The following is a 20,750-nucleotide window of genomic DNA, read 5'->3' on the forward strand; positions in this document are numbered from 1 at the left end:
GTGGTTGCCAAAAAACCAAAGCAGCCCGAGGCAGTCAGGATATGTGTGGACATGCGCCTCCCCAACCTAGCAATCAAGAGGGAGCGTCACCTGACACCGACCATCGACGACATCATCGGGGAGCTTGCGGGGTCCAAGTGGTTCTCCAAGATGGACTTGAGGTCGGGGTACCATCAGATTCCCCTTCACCCGGACTCCCGTCCGATCACAACCTTCTCTACTCACGCAGGCCTGTGGAGATACACGAGACTGAACTTTGGCATATCAAGCGCAGCCGAAGTGTTTCAAAATATAATTCACAACGTCCTACAAGGCCTCGACGGAGTACTCAACGTGAGCGATGATATTCTGGTACACGCTCCGACCTTGGAGGAACACATCAGACGTCTCCAAGCAGTATTTAATCGGCTGAAAGAGCGAGGTCTGACTCTTCACAGAGACAAATGTGAATTCCTACGCAAAGACATCAGTTTCTTTGGCTACAAATTCTCCGATCAAGGAGTGGGGCCTGATCCAGAGAAAGTAAAGGACATACACGATGCGCCTGCCCCCACATCGGTAACTGCCGTCCGCAGTTTCCTAGGTATGGTGACATATTGCGGGCGGTTCATCAAGGACCTGTCCGACCTGACGGGGCCCCTCCGCGACCTCACGAAGTCAAATGCCACCTGGACGTGGGGCCCGGAGCAACAAGAGTCGTTCACAAAGACTAAGACAGCCCTATCAGCGGACACCACCCTGGTCTATTTCAACCCGCAACACGAGTCACAGCTGCTGGTGGATGCCAGCCCCACAGGTCTTGGGGCCGTCCTATCACAACAACAGGCATGCGGAGAGTGGGCCCCAGTGGCGTATGCCAGCCGTACACTGACGCCCACCGAACAACGCTACTCACAGATCGAAAGGGAGGCCATCGCCATTCTATGGGGGTGCCGACACTTCCATAGATATCTGTATGGTCATCCTTTCTCAGTGATCACCGATCACAAGCCCCTCGTACCACTATTTCAAGGGTCTTCCTCTTGTCCACCTCCGAGAATTGAAAAGTGGATACTCCAGCTGCAGGAGTTCCAGTTCACAGTGGAGTACGGGCCTGGAAAGCGAAACCCTGCTGATTATCTATGGAGGCATGCCCGGCCAGTCACCGACGCGGAAGCAGCCGAAGCAGCAGCCACGGAAGAATACGTCCGTTTGATCGTCGAATGGTCAAGACCAAGGCCGATGTCATTAGAGGAAGTGGCGGGAGCCACCAAGGATGACGACTGCCTCCAGATAGCGATCCACGCTATAGACTCTGGCGACTGGAAGGAGCTACAAAGCCCGGCATCCTTCCGCACTCCACAGGCGCAAGCTGTCCTAAAAGCCCTGTATCAAGTCAGACACGAGCTATCTGTCTCAGCCGAAGGATGCCTCCTGAGAGGCCCTCGCCTGGTGCTGCCCGACAGCCTCACCCAACAAGCTGCGGTGCTAGCCCATGGGTCGCAGCAGGGGATTGTCAAGTCCAAAAATAGACTCCGGAGCAAGTTATGGTTCCCAGGACTTGACAAAGCCGTCGAGGACGTAGTCCAAAGCTGCCCAGTGTGCCTAGCGACGAGTCTACCAAACCCTCCAGCACAGGTGATCAACCAAAAAAGAGCCATCTTCCCCGTGGGTACGGGTAAGCGCAGACTTCGGCAGCCTCCCTGGAGGCAAGTACATGCTCGTCGTGGTAGACGACTTCTCTCGCTACCCCGAAGTGGAAATTGTAACATCAACAGCGGCATCCGAAGTAATCCCGAAGTTTGAGAAAATCATCGCCACCCATGGGCTCATGAAAGAAGTCCGCACCGACAATGGACCCCCGTTCAATGGCAGCGAGTTCACAGAGTATCTACAGAGCCACAGTATCAAGCACAGACGGATCACACCGAGGTGGCCCCAAGCCAACGGTGAAGTCGAAAGGCTGATGAGGACTTTGAACAAAAGAATCCAAATCGCAATAGCTGACGGCCACTGTTTGGAGTTGGCTATCTACCAGTTTCTCCGAGAGTATCGCCTGACCCCACATTGCACCACAGGAGTCTCCCCAAGCCGACTCTCTTTCAACCGGGCTATGGCTGACACCCTACCACACCACCCCTCGTGGGAGCTAGCCCCAAACCCCAGGAACCGGTCCATGGAACAACGCACCAAGAACAATCAGGAAGCATCCCGTAGACGAAGAGCATCCGACAGCCAGATCAAAGTCGGGGACAGGGTTCTGGTGAAAGACCGCCATCCTGGCGGAAAGTTCCGTCTGCCTTTCGAGCTGGACCCCTGGAGAGTAACAGAGGTAAATGGAACAATGATCACTGCTGTCAGGAATGGAGAAATAGTGACAAGGAACATTTCATTCTTCAAAAAGACACCTGAAGCGGGTGAGGACTTGGACCCAGACGACTGGCAGCTGACCCCCCAGAACAGACCGCCGGAGCTGACTGGAACTGACACCCTGACAAGCCAAGCCTGTAACACCGCCCCGAGCGAAGAAGAGCCAGAGAGACCAACGGAAGACTCCAGTGTTCTCGAGGAGGAGTCTGAAGGTCCTTCACCAACTGCGGCGGAAGAGCGGAGCCAAACAAGATACAGTCTTCGGCCGTGCCCAAGACCTTCCCAAAGATATCGAGATTTTGTGGCCCAGTGTTGGCGATGAAGTAACCGAGATGGCTGACCCCGCCGAGATTAAAGTAAGACTGTTTTGATTTGTACATCACCTGTCATATTCCTTTCAGAGACTGCACCAGAGACATTTGGCGAACTTTGTTATATGATGCCTGCAGTGGTTGTCGCAACAACATTATTGACTGTGAAAGACTTTTGTGCATCATTGCTTCCCAGTTTGTTTTATCCCTAGGTAAAGGAGGAATGTAGTGTTGCTGATTGTGGAGCAGTCCACTACAGCACACGCCCCCTCCCACTGTTACTACCAGTTTACCCCTTGAGCGTGAGGGGACGTTGGTTCAGCCCCACGTACACGTGGGGCACGTTATGCAGCCAATAAAAGGCCCAGGGCTCTGGGCGTGGCCAGGTCACTTGCCAGCCACCAACTGTAAAGCGTGTGTCCCTAGCTACCTCATTCCTAGGCCTGCACCACTATTTTACAGGGACTACAGAAAGGTGTGTGAAGTGCATAAAGGTATTATAGCTACAAAAACACTGCATGCCCAACTGTAACAGAATAAAAGCTACCATTGTGTTTCTTATGAATCCAGGAATATGGATACATCAGACTTTTTAACGTTGTGCATATAATGAACTGTTGCAAAACAGTGTGGGTGGGGAAAATGCTTGCCTATTTCTAATTTGTGGGAACTCATTGGTGCATTGAAAGAATAAAATTGACCTTTTTTTCTCCCATCATGTGCAAACTCCGAGCGAGCTAGTGTCCTGTCAGGAATTAGAAACTGGCCAAACTTTGAGCCAAAAACTCCAGGTCAAGAATATGAAAAACAGATGTACCTTTTGTTTCTTCCTTAAGACGACTTTCACACCTTCCACAGACACAATTATGCTCACTTTCTTTTTCTTGATATTCTTGGCTTTAAATTCGTACTGAAAAAACAAAAAGATTTTAGTTTAGTAAATGCAAGAAAATAATTCCATATTGTCCAGCTTCTCATGAGAAAAACGCACTAATAGACCAACTCTGTACTGTTTAGTATGGTCAACTTCAGACAGAAAAGTTTAAAACACAGAAAGAAAAAACATGCAGTTGTCTAACTGCCTTGGCAGACATTACCCATAAACATAATCAGATAGGTTTCCTATCAAAATGTAATTTCATAATACGTTTGAAATGGCTGCTGTGTATATTTACATTTCTATATTAACAAAATGAATCTGAATCTTAGATTATGTCGGTGAAGTTTAAGGGCTGATTGCTTGGTATCACCAGCAGAGCTGCCTTTTGAATTGAAATAGCTATGGTGCCAATCAGGCAGTACGCGTCTGGGGTAGTTTGTGCCCCCTCCCAGAAGATACCTGGCTGGGAGTTCGGGTAGCACAATTACGTTGTGAGGCGTGGTCAAGAGTAGTTTGAATATGATTGGCTTCTATCTGGAATTGCCGGAGGCCAATAAAAAAAATGGGCCATTGATGTGCTGGCATGAACTAGAGGCTCATGATGAACAATCGATTTCTGGGTATCTCTTTGGTTCTTTCATCAATCGCAAGGTTTCTTAAGGAGATGTGTGTCATTGATGCAAAAATGTATCTTTCTTTTATGAAGTGCAAGCTGTGAAGAAATAGACAACAATACTAGTTCATTTAAAATGAACTATATTGCCTCTTTACAAATAATCCTCCTGTAAAGACAAAAGCAGTGTTGTTCAACAATCATAACTAGTTTATGTCATTAGTTATCCATTGTGAATTTAAAGACTTCCTTTGACTTTAATGGTTGCATGTCCAGTGGGCTCTACTGGAGATGAGGCGAATCAAGTCAGAGTAGCTGCAGATCACGAGGCGCCGCTTTAAATCAATACCTTGGCCAAGAAGAAAAGTGCTACTCTGTGACCCAATAAGGACACATCTCCGTAGAAATACATTTTAAGGAGAATTTTGACTATTTCGGATTTTTGATTGCAAAGTTTCTTAGTTTGGGACTTGAAGGTTTAAACGTAAATCTAGTGTTAATATGGGGAGTGGAATGGGAGCAAGAATGGCCTTTACAAGTAGCAGTATCCTACGTGGGGGGGGGGGGGTTGGTTGGGGGTTAGGCTTCCTAAGGGCTGGACCGGTATAGCTCTCAGGACCATCTTTAAACCAAGCTGAGACCTTCCATAAATGCATAAATTCGAATATTATTTTTATAAACGTATGCTTTTTCCTTTGCTCAGTGCAATGGGAAAAGTGTTTTCACATTTGTGTTCTCATTTACTTGGGATGTTATTCATGCCTTGGCACTTTAACCTGGAGCACCCATCGTTTGCCTAGAGGAAGCTTATGCTCTTGGCACCAAGCATGGCTAGACATAAAGGTCACATTCTGCTGTTGTACAGTCAGTCTACAGACACACACATTTGGAGGGAGTGTAAACGTGGGTTAAGTAAATGTAAGAATATAACATCTGACTAAAGTCAAACTCCTAACACTTTACACCAAAAATACATTGGAAGGAAAGTTCATAGATAATCTAAAACACATTCATCTATCTTGAAAAGCTTCCAAATGCACTCAAAGTCAAATATGCAACATGTGTAACAGACTTAAGAAGCCTATGTAATCAAGGCATGTTTGTCCAGACAAAGAGAAACAATCCCTGGGGCTGAATGTTCCAACACAAGTTATTCTGAACAAAGATACCCAGAAAGAGAGACAACAATAGAAAGGGAGATTTACATATACGTCTGAAACAGTTCATCAGAAAGTCTCTATGGGAGATGGCGAGATCGCTTGAATGTTGACTCCTAAACTCAATGTAAACTTTTTTGTTATCTTTCCTATATGGTTTGTTTTAATGAGTAGCCTGAAAAACATGGGACCATCTCAGCAGAATCATCCGCCTAGAAACTCCATGTAGTTAATATGAACAGCGACCCGCCTATTGCCTCTCTGAAGGAGCAGCTCCTGGTCTTAAGTAAAGTCCTGCACTCTGTCGCCTGGGTTTTAGAAATGTCCACTACCTCCCCCCAGTTTGGGACTTTGTCCTCAAAATGAAGATTCAATTTTTTCAAAAATCTAACACCACACTGCCTTCTAAAAATCATGGACTGGTCACATGGACCAAGCTATCATAGAGACAATTTCATAACAGTTATAGAATTATTTATTTACAGGACCTCATATTTCACACGTTATTGACTTCACAAATTCCGTCTTTGCATCCCAAACTAATGTGCTTCAGCAAAAATATCTGAAGGCTTCCGGGTTTAAAACGTACACTACCAACAACTTGCCAGCTACATACTAACCACCTCCCACAAACATTGCTGTTTACCCTTTTCACTTAAACATCTAAGCTAATCCTATGGTTTTCTATCTGCTCAAAATACTTGTAATAAACAAATGAATATTGATTATAAAATATGTTAAGATAGCTTTAAACTTTGATCATGAATGCCATTTGTTGTGAGCCTATGTGTCTCTAATCCTTGAGTGACGCAAAAATTTGCATGCCTCTAGCTGGTTCATCAATGTAATTAAATGTGGCTTTTAGAACATAAAATTAACTCCAGGGAGAGGCAAGGGGAGTTGTCATTTAAACTGGTCCAGGCACACATCTCGCTAATTAATGCTACTAACCAAAATGTGTGTCAGTTCCAGACTCCCGTCCAATGTTGAGGCGCCCGCTCATCGAGGAGGAGGCTCAATGATGGAGATTGACACTTTGGTGAGTGAGGGCTCAATAATCCTATAAAGGATTCTCCCAGGGTCTGGGGTCTCCTTCCGATAATCCCCTTCAACAGTGGAAGGCATGTTTGTTGGCAAAGACGCAGTAGGGCATTGTCCTTGTCACGTTCATAAAGAGTCTCTTCTTGGCACTGTTTCTGTGGTAGAGCTAAATAACTAATTATTTTGCAGAAAGACATACCGGTCACAACAGTAGTTAAGACTTGCAGCTGGGTAAAAATATTTGTTAGTAATGAGACAAGTTATAAAATTCATTTTTATGGTAATCTTGTGGATTACCACAATTCGTTCTATATTGGCTGGCCGAAGTATTCCATGAGATGGTTGCAACATATGCAGAATGAGGTTGTTCATGTAACTGAAAATCAAAAGCCATGAGTACATTGTTCCCAATAGGACCATCTTACAGTGGTTCCCTCTACTAGTCAAGGAAATAGTCACAATTCTTACAATGGCCAATTGAGAAACGAATCAAGTGGACAACTCCTATTTTAGACAGATACCTTAGCTTCCTATGGCCAAACAGATTTTGAGATCATGGGTTTTGAAGGGGCTGGCCATATTCATTTCAAGATACTCAAAATCCCAAAAGAAGGGGGAGGGAGGAAAGATGCAATATGACGAGCTATATGGCATGACTACAGGTTAATGAAGGCCCAAAAAAAACAGGAAAAAAAATGTATATCTATCTATATATAACTCAAAAGAACTCCAAACCTCCTTGCCCACATCCAGGTGGCGCGTTTATCGGTGTAGCACTGCACTGCACAGCTAAACCGGAGGGCACATTTACTTCTTTTTTGAAGTACAGAAACTTGCACTCCAGTTTTGCGGTGCAGAAAAAGTACTGGCTAAATCCTCCATGTATGTCGACAATTACTGGTCTTGTTCATGATACAGTTACAAAGTGCTTGTGTTCAGTATATACAGTGCGAAAGAGATTGACAGAGATAAAGGACTAAATCATAGCCTGTAAACAAAGACGTCATCTTGGATTCTTCTTACTAGGTAACACTTTTAATGTGTTTTATTCTAAAATGCCATATGTCAATGCACCTAAAGTGTATTCCCTAATCGAATAATTCATAATTAACTGAATTATAGCAGTACATTAGGCAGACCACATTATATGATAGCATATCATTATGCCCAAATGAGCCAGCAGTCTGGGCAGACAATATCCTAATGACTTATTCAGTACAAGTATGCAAAAATGTTCAACTGAAGTACAAAGTCCCTCTTCCATGGCATGTCCTCTTCTAAAAGTAAACAATTTATGTGAAACTCTAAGCCTGAAAGGGTATTGTTTTCACCTCTAAATAAACTGTACACAGTCAGCAGTTCATAAAGAAAAATTAAGCACTTCATTTGGTAAATTTGAAGTGTAATGGATACAAAGATTGTAATAGGAAAATAACAAATCAATACACTTTACTTCGTGATGCTCAAATGATAAATATTCACTGAAGCCAGATTTCCACACAGTCTCATTTGATTGTAATACAGTTTTATCAGTAAAACTGCAGGTCTGTTCAAATGTAGTGGCCTTTTCAATAGAAAACGTGCTGTCTGTAAAGGACAGTGTGCTACCACACAATGCCTTAGTTATATTAAAACAACAAATAACCAGTCTCATGTCCATTAAAGCTAGACGGGTCGCGAAACCTTTTTCCAGTAAAAATCGAGTCGCTGTTCTAAAACCTTTGGGATGCACTGTTCTAGTGAGACACATCCACAACTAACATTAAATATACATAGGAGATGCTTATGGAGACTGGGTAGTGTTATCAGAATAAATGTGACACTAATGGCCAGATAAGCAGGCAACTGGGAGGAACATATTAATATATGCCCCCCCCCTTTTATTACTATATACCGGTCCGTGTGTGTTTTTAATGAATGTAACATTGTAGATGCTGTAAACCAACCACTGTAAACTCAAAGGTAGGAAGGACAATGTTAACATAATGGCATTCATGTGTTTGACACAGGACATCAGCAATTACTGTCAATAACATTTAGCACAATATCTGCTGATGTGCACAGTTTTCTTAATTAAGAAATCTAATAATTTTTTAAGCGTGGGCATCCTTGCCAAATTAATGTGTGACACAATGTCAAAAGAACTAGATAATGTCACAGAATGTGTCCTCATTTGCATTTAATCGCACAATAGGCTATAACTACATTTCTCTTTTGCATTCATTGCCTTTCCTTGGCTGCATAATTTAGCTAAATTGGATGTATAATTTATTCAGCAATTGCGGCTACCCAACAGTACAAACGAAACAAGTAATATAAATGTAGTAATCTCTAAATCAAGGTGTGACGGTATGTAGTAATCATGGAAAATAATAGTTACATATATTTAGTAACCTTTAATTGAGTAATGGAATCATAGTGAGCTCCAAGGAAATGAGTCATGTAAATTTATCCCAATTGGAAAACAAACGTGATGCGACATTCTGAATGTAAATGTATATGAAATTTGCCAGCCTTGTTGACGTCTTGTGTTTGTATAGTATTTCAGCGTAAATCTATAATGAAAATGAAGAATACTCAGTTCAAAGGAAATGTGCAACGCAAGCATAGCATAACAGAAGGGTCTCAACGTTCAGTGGACTAATTAATGTATCTATTGCTGGGATCTGTTTGACTCCATGGTTACAGATCCAAATCTCACTCAGCCTCTCATCATCCTAAGGCTGATAAAATGAGTACCACTCAGGTAAACATTTGCTATACATCTATAAGAAATACTTTAGGGAGAAAATGTGCTTTACAAATCTATAATGCTGTCCTGAGGTTTTACTTTAGAAAGTGCTGCATGTCAATGTGGTACTCTCAAATGTACAATGCAAATGTAGCATCACTAACAGAAATATAGGGTGCACAAAGGAGCTAAATAGAATGTGCAAAGGCGTTGTCAAGCATCAAAAGCCAGACTCCATTTTGAGCATGTTAAGTTAGCCTGTCTGCCTTTGTTCCACATTCAGCAGGTCATTATCTTTCGCAGAACTATTGAAAGTGTCAATTCATCTAAACAATGACTTTGCTAACACATAAGGACACACAAGTCTGCTTAAGCTACACGATTGTTACATTTCAAGGTCTGACTGCGGATGTGTAAAATAAACATGTAGTTAAGCAGTTTCATCATGCATGTTCAAACCGGTTATATCTCCGATTAAAGTGAAATTCCCCAATGTAGTAAATAAAAAAATCAGTAGTCAACCCTATATAAACAACATGAATTTACTACTGAATTAGAGAGGTGTAGCACCAGGTTATCACTAGTGGTCCTGCCAAACCTCTGCTGTATCCATTCTTAGGCAGAGAGGAGAGGAGAGGAGTTGGGCCCAGCTGATGTGTGTTTTCCTTCTGGGGAAACACTTTTTCTCAATCAAAGTCTGATAACCATAGTTGATCCGCTTTGAACAGGTATGCAGTGCCTATCATTGTGCAAATCATCTCCCCCTCCTCCCCCATGGTTTGTCAGAGCAGGGTAATCCTGCCAAAACCCTTGGAAACTATGGTACAGTGTGAGATTCCAAGTAACAAAATACTGCTCCACTTTGCATGCATTATCACACTGTTACAATAATGATCAATAAATGACTATTGCCTTTAACCTGTGCGTTGTACAAATTTTTTTTTTAATTCCGAAATTCTTTATTGTATATAGAAAAATATAATTTTACATACAGGGAAGAGGCTTATACAAAAGAAATCAGGACACTTTCCTTTGCCGTAACATTTCATAATAAACAGATTAGCCTCGATCACAGCCTCATTATTACCTACCATAATAGTGAGAAAGATACCACGTAAATAAATACCTGCCTACAGGCCTAAGCACAGAGCAACAATCCATCCTTACAGGCAAACTGTTATAAACTTTTACTTTCACAGTAAATAAAAAAAGATCTATGGTTTGTTATCATCCATACTAATATAATAAAGAGAGAGCCCAAACCTTTGAGGCGGGTAATCTCAGGAACCACAGCACCAATCACAACACCCAATACAGCGTTGGAAAGGGCAGTTGCAGCAGAAGGACATGGGCTACGCAGACGCACACCATATACATTTAAAAGGTAAAAGAACCGTGCCAGCAAAGTAGTCCCTTGTGGGAGTGTCTGCGTTGTGCTGGGGGCGTGTGCTGGGGGCATGACAAACGCTGGGGGCGTGTGGTACGTTCCGCCCTTCATGCCATGTCTCATATCGTGTGCTGTGGGCGAGTGCTGGGGGCGTGGGCGTTTGCGGGGCGCAGGATTACGGGAAAAAAAAGCGAGCGTTGTGCCCAATAGTTAATTGTTTTTTCTTCCCAGGTTCTGTACATTCCAGCTCCGGGTGTCCACCCTGCTCCCTTTAAATACCCCTGCACCCCATAATCATAATCAACCCTTACTCCTTAAAATACCCCAACACCCTTAAACACTAACCCACCTTAACCCTATAAATATACCCTGTACCCCAAATCCCAAACCTATCCCTAAACCCTAAAATACCCCTGTACCCCAAAACCCAAACCTAGCCCTGAACCCTATAAATACCCCTGTACCTCAAACCTACCCCTGAACCCTAAAAATACCCCTGTACCCCAAACCTAGCCCTGAACCCTAAAAATACCCCTGTACCCCAAAACCCAAACCTAGCCCTGAACCCTTAAAATACCCCTGTACCCCAAAACCCAAACCTACTCCTGAAACCTAAAAATACCCCTATACCCCAAAACCCAAACCTAGCGCTGAACCCTACAAAATACCCCTGTACCCCAAAACCCATACCTAGCCCTAAAACTACCCCTGTACCCCAAAACTATATCTGAACCCTTAAAATACCCAAACACCCAAAACATACCTCAGTTCCCCAAAACATATACCCCTACACCCATACTTACCTTATCCAAACATTTTTAAAAAAACATGCTTTTACCATTCATGCATTTACAACGATTTTCGTTGTAAATGTATGCGTGGTAAAAGCATATAAAATGTAATGCCATGCGGAGTCATGCTACTTTCGTAATGAAAGTATGCGGAGTGATGGTATGCGGAAAGAAAGTTGCGGAATAATGGGAGTTTACCCTCCCCCAGTAAGTACATTGGTGGCACGGCGGCCCACATCTCCAGCAACATACTTATATTTTTTCACCACCGATTTGAAAAATGCACAGGTCTCTCTCTCATTGATGGCCAGCACCGACATACACTTTTAGACACACCTCCCGCCACAAGTTCTAGAATTGCAAACTTTAGGGCTGGGGAGCTACGTTCGAATCTCGGCATCAGCTCAACATCCTGTGATTCCAGGGAAATCGATTTGTCTCCCCGTGCCTACCACAAATGAATGTGTTCTTCTGTAATGCAAATTTTGCTCATGCCATGTTGTCGAGTTTGCGCTATATAATATTGCAAGGAAAAATAAAGTAGGGAAATTAGAGTTCACACACTACTGAACGCGCACTCTTAAGTGCATCAGCAGTGCACTGTGAATCGGAGCGTTTCACAGGCCTGTCACAGATAAGAAATACTATCAAAACGAAATCCTACAAAACAATATACTACTGGCCGGCAGCAATTCATACCCGGACAACGTCGGGGCAGGCTGCTAGTTTCATAATAAACAAATATGCCTTGATCATTGGCTTTTCACTGTAATCAATTCATGCCTTTTGTACTGAGCAAAGCCACCCCCACAAGGTAAAATGTGCAATACAAGCACTGTTTTCAGTGGAAGCACACAGGTTTTAATAATCAAAACTCAGAGATGGATTGAAAAGTGGATGGAACCTAAGTCCCTCTTTCAGTGCAACTTCTTAAAGCTCTTTTTCTGTTGATCACATAAGGCTGGCGATAGCTGCGCAGTCAATCCAGACCTAAAAAGTGACACTCCAAAAGAGCTGTGTGCCAAGAAAGGAAACACTCATTTGTCACCCGTTAGACCGCAGCAGACAGAGCATGGAGAGCAATCTAGCATAGGCTGCTGAACAGTCAAATTCCAACCCTTCTCTACGTAAAGATCTTATCTGATCGAGTGCTGACCAAGTGCCCAGATTCCCAGTGGCGGCTCCTCCATTAAGGCGGAGGAGGGACGTCCCACTGCTTTCTGAGCAGCGAATAAAGAAAAAATAAAATGACAATAAAACATGTTATTTTATTTTTCCGTGCTATGCCCAGTAGGCCGATTCAAAGGCAAGGCTGGGCTATCCTGATTGGGACTGGAAGGAAGGGAAGAGGAGTGGTACGCGTTGCTGCAAGTGCGGATGTTTGTTTGGCCCGCCATCTTAGGCCAGCCGAACAAACGTGCACTTAGGTTTCTCCAATCCCGCTGTATTCCACAGCCAGGTTGAGAAACAGCATAGACTCCCTGTGCCTGAGCGAGCATCAAACCAGCCCGCTCAGGCCAATCCCCACACTGTTCTCATGCTAGGTACAGAATAAGAGCAGCATCTGGATTGGATGGGGAGTCTGATTTATCCCAGGGACTGCAGGGAGCAGGGAAGCCGTAAGGCGGCCGGCAGCATCAGGTAAATCTTATTTATTTTTAAACCCCCACACTCTGCTCCAATGCTCCGCTTCAAAGCTACCCTCTCGTGCCCAATCCCCCAACTTTTTATTTGTACCGGCTGCCACTGCAGATTCCTGTGGTAAACGAGTGCAGGCGCTACACTCTGTTACCAGCATTTAGAGCATGGCCGGACTGGCCGTAGTGAGCACCAGGCGTTTTCCCGGCGAGCCACAAGGGTGGAGACCGGTTTTGTTACTGGGGGCCAGTTTTGCAGCAGTGATGCAATATCGGCACCCTGTAACAAAAGTGGCAGCAGTGCTAAAGCGGCCACCGGCAGCAGTGCTGAGGCGGGACAGCAGTGCTTCTCACTAGCACCACTCCCCCGAACCCCAGGGTCGGTGCATCAGTATTGCCAGGGCTGTTTGTCTGTCCAGCCCTGACTGGGAGCAGTTCCTAAACTGGGATGCTGCTGGAGAGAGACTGTGCATGGGCGTACTGCTGAAAAAAGAGAATGACACAAGTGTTCTGTGCTTTTCGAAGCTAAAGCACGTTCTGCAGTCAGACTAAATCTAATGTAAATGTAAATGTAGTTGAGCTTATATAGCGCACAGCTACCCGCAGTGGGTTTCCCGGCGCTTGCTTAGGGAACCCTTCCTGGTATTCCCCTGTGAGATAGCAGGGTATCCACAAGGTGAAAGTCAGGCATCCCGCCGCGAGGGGCCGTTGTGGAGATTAAGCAAGCTATTGCCCAGAGTCGCAGAGTGTGAACCCGTGAGTCGAGGAGGCACCGGGGCGAGAATTATCGAGTCCGTGGAATTTTTAGCCCAAGACCCGCCGAGGCGGGGAATTGAACCCTGGTCCAGGACCGATCTCAGCTTCCGGGTCTGCTGCCTCTAACCCCTGAGCCACACTTCTCCACTTATCTAAATAAGTATTTATTGTTATTGATAAGCTGTGATCTCATCATTTGATGAGATCTGGCTTTATAATTCCAGGCTGCTGAAGATCTGACTGTTTCCATCTCTCTGCAGGGCTAAGCTGCCATTTTGTAAAGCATTACTGTTTTTTCTAAATTGTCTTTTCACGACGATGTGAGTTTTTGTTTGTTAAGTGCCAAGATACCCTATGAAGGGTGCACGATGCACTAAATAAGCACATAGCCTAACCTTTGCCTGCAAGGAGCATCTTTAACCTGGCATTGGGCATCTTTAGATGGCCTTTGACCTGCATCCTCGGGTCAACTTTAGTGGATGTAATTGTGACTTGGTGGGATCCTCAAACGTTTTTCAATCTTAGGGGATATTGGTTTCCTTAGTTCCAGGCAGTTTTACCTGTACTCAGCTCGGTTAAATTTGCTTTGGGTATGCTGAAATGGGCTTTGAGACTATTCTCCAGGTATGCTTTATTTGGAGCAATTGTTTGAGGTGAGCTGGGAACCACACCAAATCACCCCCAAGGATGCTTGTCGCAGCCACATGTGCAGCTATCTCTCACTCTCCTTTGCTTCACTTCACACATGAGCGCAGCTATATGTTCATAGCAATAGGGCATGAGCAGCCTCTGCCATACATGAATGGCACAGACAGGTCATAGTCATTCACACAACTATGCAGGGAAACACTAGTGACTTATACGTGTGATCTCTAATGTCTTTTGCTCCACTTCCAACCGTGGGTGACTTGACACAGAAACAGCACAACACTGGTGATCACGCATGTCATTGGAACACTTCCAACACAGGCCAGATCAGAAACCCATACTCTTCATCCAAGCAGACCCAGAGAGTAGCATGTTACCCATCCACAAATGAGATTCAATGCCTCGTAAGTGGTATAAAGCGCTATATAAATGCAAATGAGCACCAAGCATAGCCGCTTAACTGCGGCGCGAATTCCGCAGCGGTTTGAAAGAGTGGGCAGGGCCGCGTCGGCCAACTGACGTGCACAGCACTACCGAGGTAGTGCTTGCGATGGCCGTTGACGGACGAGTGCAGCGAAGGGGATAGGAATCAGTAAGTAGTGTTTATTTTTGTGCTTCTGTTTTCATGTGGCCAGAGGCTGCACACGTTTTTAGGGTGTTTGACTTATTTTTCAGCATCAAAATTTGACCCGGTAAATGAGAGATAAATATAGCATGGGGAGATTAAATGTGTAGGAGGAAGATATGAGAAGAGTGCCACGGGGAGAAAACATGGCCGAAAAAGAACCTGCAAGAGTGAGATAAAGAGACAGGAAGTGTCCTTTGTTGGAAGAAAGAAGCTCGGGTGGAATCAAGAGTAGGCAGCATTGGCAACATGGCATTCAGCAAAGTGGCGTATGAAGGGGGGTGCGGTGGGTGGGGGCCGCCCCGGGTGTCATCACTGAGGGAGGTCACAAAATGGCAAAAATGTGCGTTTTAAACACATATTTTTGCCATTTTGTCAAGCCAGGGGTGGCAAGAAATTTTCCGCACAGGGTACCACCTGACCTTGCTACGCCACTGATTCGGCAGCGCCCGGGCTCCAGGGGCAGCTCCTTTATTGGAGCGGAGGAGCGTCGCCCCTGTAGAGAGCCACCCGGCCTCTCACCTACATTGTAGCAACACACACACACGCACGCCTTCACCCTCGGGACGGGCACGCCCCGAGGTATATATTAAAAGCGCGGAAGACCGCTCGGGGTCTTTCCGGCATACCACTAACCTGTGTGTGTGTCCAGTCACTGTGTGATCCACGCCACGTGCGAGGCCCAGACCTCGCGCACTACACTGGCGACGAGGCCGGTTCTGCCCCCGCGCGTGCATGGCCATCTGCTGGAGCTCCCCGCTCCATTGCCTGCTGTTGGTTGCCGGCCGCTTCTGCCTGGCGTCCTTGTGGCCGCGGAGCTCGTCCGCCGGCCTGCTGCCTCTGCTCAAGTCGGCTCCCCGCCCACGCGCCTCCGAGGTCGGAGCGTGTTCAGCTGGCGGGAGCCGCCCGGTGAGTGATTCACCCCGCATCCTTGCCGGCGCCCCCGCGCTGCGTGTGCGGTTACCTGGGGGCTCGCTCCGCTGCGCGCACAGCGCTAGCGCGCCTCCCGGGGTGTGCTGCCCCAGAGGGGGTGGGGCGAAGAGGGGAGACGCTGCACGTCAGCCCCGAGGCCCTGTCTGCCGGCGCCTCACACGCCTACGCCTGCCCTCCGCTCCGTGAACTCGGCTTTGCTCTGGCCCTGGGACTGCTTTGGAGGGGACTTTAATCAAGCACTGGCAAGAGCACCAATTCAGACACGGGCTGCTTCCACTGCTGCCTGCTCCCCGCACCGCTGACACAGCCTGCTCGGGCCCTGGGGGGGGGTGTGTGCTGCTGCACCGCGACGTGCTAATACTGTGTTGAACAAGCATTGGCCGAGTCAAATTCTGCCTCCCGTGGGAGCCCCGTGTCAGGAAGCTAGACGGCCACGCACTCACCATCCTACCTCTGTTCCACGCTGCGCGGCCCGCGCGGGTGGGGAGTGATCCAAGGAAGGGGCCACCATCATGAACGACGCCGCCACAGGGGGTGCGCCCACGTGGACGGCCGCACATGCCGCTTCGCCACGCCCGCCTCCGCGGCGCGGAGCAGCCACTCACATAGTCAGCCATGCCCACACTGGAGTGGCCCCGCTTCCGCCATTCAGCGAGACTGCAGACCCAGCAACTGCGGCGCCGCGATGGAAGGCGTGGCTGGGGCGTTTGAACCTCTACTTTAAGGGGACCAGAGAAACCGACAGCACCGTGAAGAGATCGCTCTTACTCCTGTATGGCGACCCAGAAATTTACGACCTTTTCGAATCTCTCCCAAACACAGGTGAGGACGATGACTACGACGCGGCGGTGACCGCGCTGAATACCCACTTTGACCCCCAGGTCAACACCGACTATGAAAAGTTCAAGTTTAAACGGGCGTGGCAAACTGAGAACGAATCTGTGGACATGTATTATGCGAGGCTGCGCCGGCTGGCCAGCAGCTGCCCATTTGACGAACCGCGTGAGGAGATCAGAGACCAAATCATCGTCGGGTGCAAATCGAAACTGCTTCGGAAGCTCATCCTCAGACAACCGGGCATCACGTTGGATGCCATCCTTGTCCTCGCTCGCTCCCATGAGCTGTCAGACTCCAGAGCAGACGAGATGGAAATGGCGCTCCGGTCCCCCATTGCCCTGCAAGCGGCACCAAAAATGGCGCCCATCAAGGAAGAGACCGTCGACGCCATACAAAGGAGACCGGCGGGCGGAAGAAATCGACAGTGGCAATCCCGGGACGCCCAGTGTGCCTACTGCGGGGGAGATCATGCGGCGACCGCTGTGTGCAACGCGAAAGGAAAGACGTGCTCAAAGTGCGGCAGACTCAACCACTTTGCTGCGGTGTGCCAGGGAGGACGGTACAGGCCCAATGCACAGAGGTCGCGAGGCGGACATGGGTCTCGGTCAATGGCGTCCAGAGTGAGGCAACTGTCGCTTGAGCGGGAACACCCGCCCCCGGACACGCAGGCCCAAGACCGGAAGCCATACTATGAAGACGAGGAGGACGAGGAGGTCTATGTAATCTCCTAGGTCAGCCGGGTAGCCACCCGGAAGAGGCCGCCGCCTATGTGCACGATATCAGTGGAAGGCTCAGAAATCAGAGCACTCATCGACACAGGCGCCTCCGTGAACGTCATGGACTCGGACCAGTATGAACAAATGTTGCCTAAACCCACACTGACCCCGACGAACGCTCAAATATACACGTATGGGGGCACCGAACCCATGCCGTTGCGTGGCGTCATCAGCACCACCATTCGAAATGGGGAATACACGACTGAAACCCGGTTCCACGTAACTGAAGGGAAGAAAGGGACACTACTCAGCTGCAACACAGCGGAAGACCTGGGTTTGGTCTTCTTCGCCAACCAAGTTCACCAATCACACGCCGACTCCATGCTTGAAGAGTTCCCGGCGCTCTTTGGTGGCCTTGGAAAGCTCAAAGGCAAGAAAATCAAACTACACATAGACACCTCCATCCGTCCCGTCGCTTTGCGTCACAGAAGAGTGCCTTTTAACCTCCGCGCTCAGGTCGAAGAGGAGCTGAAGAAGCTGGAAGACCTCGACATCGAGAAGGTGTCGGGACCGACTCCGTGGGTGTCTCCACTGGTGGTTGCCCCGAAGCCCAAGCAGCCTGGTGCCATCAGGCTGTGCGTCGACATGAGGCTGCCAAACACTGCCGTGAAAAGGGAGCGCCACATCACGCCCACCATGGACGACATCGTCGCCGACCTCAACGGGGCGAAGTGGTTCTCTAAACTTGATCTCAACGCGGGCTACCACCAGTTGGAACTTGATCAGAGCAGCCGATACATCACGACTTTCTCCACCCATGTCGGGCTCCGGAGATACAAGAGGTTAAGCTTTGGAGTGTCATCGGCGGCCGAAGTGTTTCAGAATGCAATAAAGGAAGTTCTGTCCGGGCTGAGTGGGGTCATCAACTTGAGCGACGACATTCTGATCTACTCGAACACGCTGGAGGAACACCATGCACATCTGAGGGCCACCCTACAAAGATTACAGGAACATAGACTAACCCTCCACAGGAAAAAGTGCTCGTTCTACCAAGAAGCGGTGGACTTCTTCGGCTACCGATTCACACGCGAAGGGCTCCGAGTTGACCCAAAGAAGTTGACCCAAAGAAGCCCCTCCGCGCACTCACTAGACAGGACCATGAATGGGAATGGACTGGCGCAGCAAACCAAGCCTTCCAGGAAATCAAGGCGAGCCTTCTGGACAAGGCCACGATGGCTTACTTCCAACCACGCAGGAAGACCGAATTGGTCGTGGACGCCAGCCCCGTAGGCCTCGGCGCTGTTCTACTGCAGGAATATGGCCAGAATGACTGGAAACCTGTTGCATATGCGAGCAAGGCTCTCACGGACACTGAAACGCGGTATGCTCAAATCGAGCGAGAAGCGCTAGCCATCAAGTGGGCCTGCCAACACTTTCACTTGTATCTCTGCGGCCAACCCTTCACCATTGTGACCGACCACAAACCACTCCTGCCCCTGTTCACCGGATCCTCCAGGCTTGCCCCACCGCGGATTGAACGATGGGCCGTCCAGCTACAAGGCTACAATTTCACCCTGGTCTTCCGGCCCGGCGCCCATAATCCAGCGGACTATCTGTCCAGGCATCCTGATGTCACCAGAAAAGCAATCCCACTGGCGGATAGTCCATTGGTGGAGGAATTCGTCCACATGGTGTCCGTGGCTGCCTGCCCGGAGACCCTCACCCTGCAGGAGATTGGAAGAGCCACCACTGAAGATGAGACTCTGACCCGCGTCAAGAATGCCCTGGACACTGGAAGCTGGACCAGGTTTCTGGAAGGAGCTCAAGGACTTCGTCCGGAGATTAGCCATGCCCGACAACAGCTATGGCAGATCCGCCATGAATTGAGCGTCGGCGATGAAGGCATTATACTGAGAGGGCATCTCATTGTGGTGCCAGCAAGCCTCCAACAACAGACCCTCGTGATCGCTCACACGGGCCACCAAGGAACTGCCAAGACGAAGGCCAGACTACACAACAAAGTATGGTTCCCAGCCATGGATCGAATGGTGGATGAGATGGTGCGCTCCTGTCATGCCTGCACCATCACGGGGTCAGATCCAGCCCCATCCCCAGTCATCACTGAAGAAGCGGCGACAACACCCTGGACCCAGCTGAGCATAGACTTCGGGAGCTTCCCAGATGGTCGACACACGCTGGTCGTCGTGGATTCCTTTTCGAAATTCCCCGTCGTGGAACTACTCTCCTCCACAGCATTTGGACCAGTCAAGAAAGCGTTGGACCACGTCTTTGCCACTATGGGACTCCCGGAGGAGGTGAAGTCGGACAACGGACCCCCTTTTCAAGGGCGAGAGTTCCAAACGTATCTGGAGGGCCTAGGGATAAAACACCGCAAGATCACACTGTTGTGGCTGCAAGCAAACGGCGAAGTGGAGAGGCTCATGCGGACTCTCAACAGGGCGCTCCGCATCGCCGTCAACGATGGCAAAGACCCGGAAGCTGCGTTAGACCAATTCCTGAGTGCATACCGACAGACCCCGCATAGCACCACCCACTGCGCACCGGCGCATGTTCTGTTCAAAAGAGCACCAAGAGGCAACATCCCCGCGTCCTCGACATGGACCCCGGAAGAGAGAGATGATGATGCCATCCAGGCACGGAGAACTCTCACGAACCAGAAAGCAAGCGAAAGGAGACATGCAAGACACCCAGGGTTGCAAGAAGGAGACATCGTCGTGGTACAAGATCGGCACCCCGGGTGGAAATTTAGAACCCCGTTTGAACCAGAGCGATGGATCGTGGAGAAAATTCAAGGAACAATGGTGACGGCCCGCCTCGGCCAACAGACTGTCACACGGAATTTATCCTGTTTCAAACGAATAGGAGTTCCGGATGGCACTCCCCAGGAGGCCGACGAAACCATCGATGTCGGCGCAGATGGTCCGGATGATGGAAGAACGGGGGCCCAAAATTCCGTGCCCCTCGCGAGCCGTGACCAGCCAGGAGAAGACAGGCGTCACCTTGGTGTGCCCCGAATTGAAACAACTGGGTGCACTTCTTCCTCCCGAGATGAAACAACAACCCCGGCTGGGGCTGTTGAGTCTCCTGCCCGGTCCAACCACAGATACCACCTGCGGCCCAATCCTGGGCCAAGCCAAAGACTCCGAGACTTTATGTGCACTTCCCCTTAGCCATTGTGTTTGGACAGTTTACATGTGAACTAAATTGAAGGAGGGATGTAGAGAGCCACCCGGCCTCTCACCTACATTGTAGCAACACACACACACGCACGCCTTCACCCTCGGGACGGGCACGCCCCGAGGTATATATTAAAAGCG

General features: G+C 48.2%; 1 protein-coding gene across 1 annotated transcript in view; it reads right to left on the reverse strand.

Annotated features, from left to right (window-relative positions):
* Window positions 1-20,750, reverse strand: part of LOC144754245 (carboxyl-terminal PDZ ligand of neuronal nitric oxide synthase protein-like) — a 236,377-nt gene that overhangs the window by 120,801 nt on the left and 94,826 nt on the right. The window contains exon 3 of the mRNA XM_078641847.1: window positions 3,478-3,570. Within this exon, the coding sequence (XP_078497973.1) occupies window positions 3,478-3,570 (93 nt within the window). The remainder of the gene's footprint in view (window positions 1-3,477; window positions 3,571-20,750) is intronic.

This window comes from Lissotriton helveticus, chromosome 5_1 (assembly GCF_964261635.1).
Source record: "Lissotriton helveticus chromosome 5_1, aLisHel1.1, whole genome shotgun sequence".
Taxonomy (NCBI): domain Eukaryota; kingdom Metazoa; phylum Chordata; class Amphibia; order Caudata; family Salamandridae; genus Lissotriton; species Lissotriton helveticus.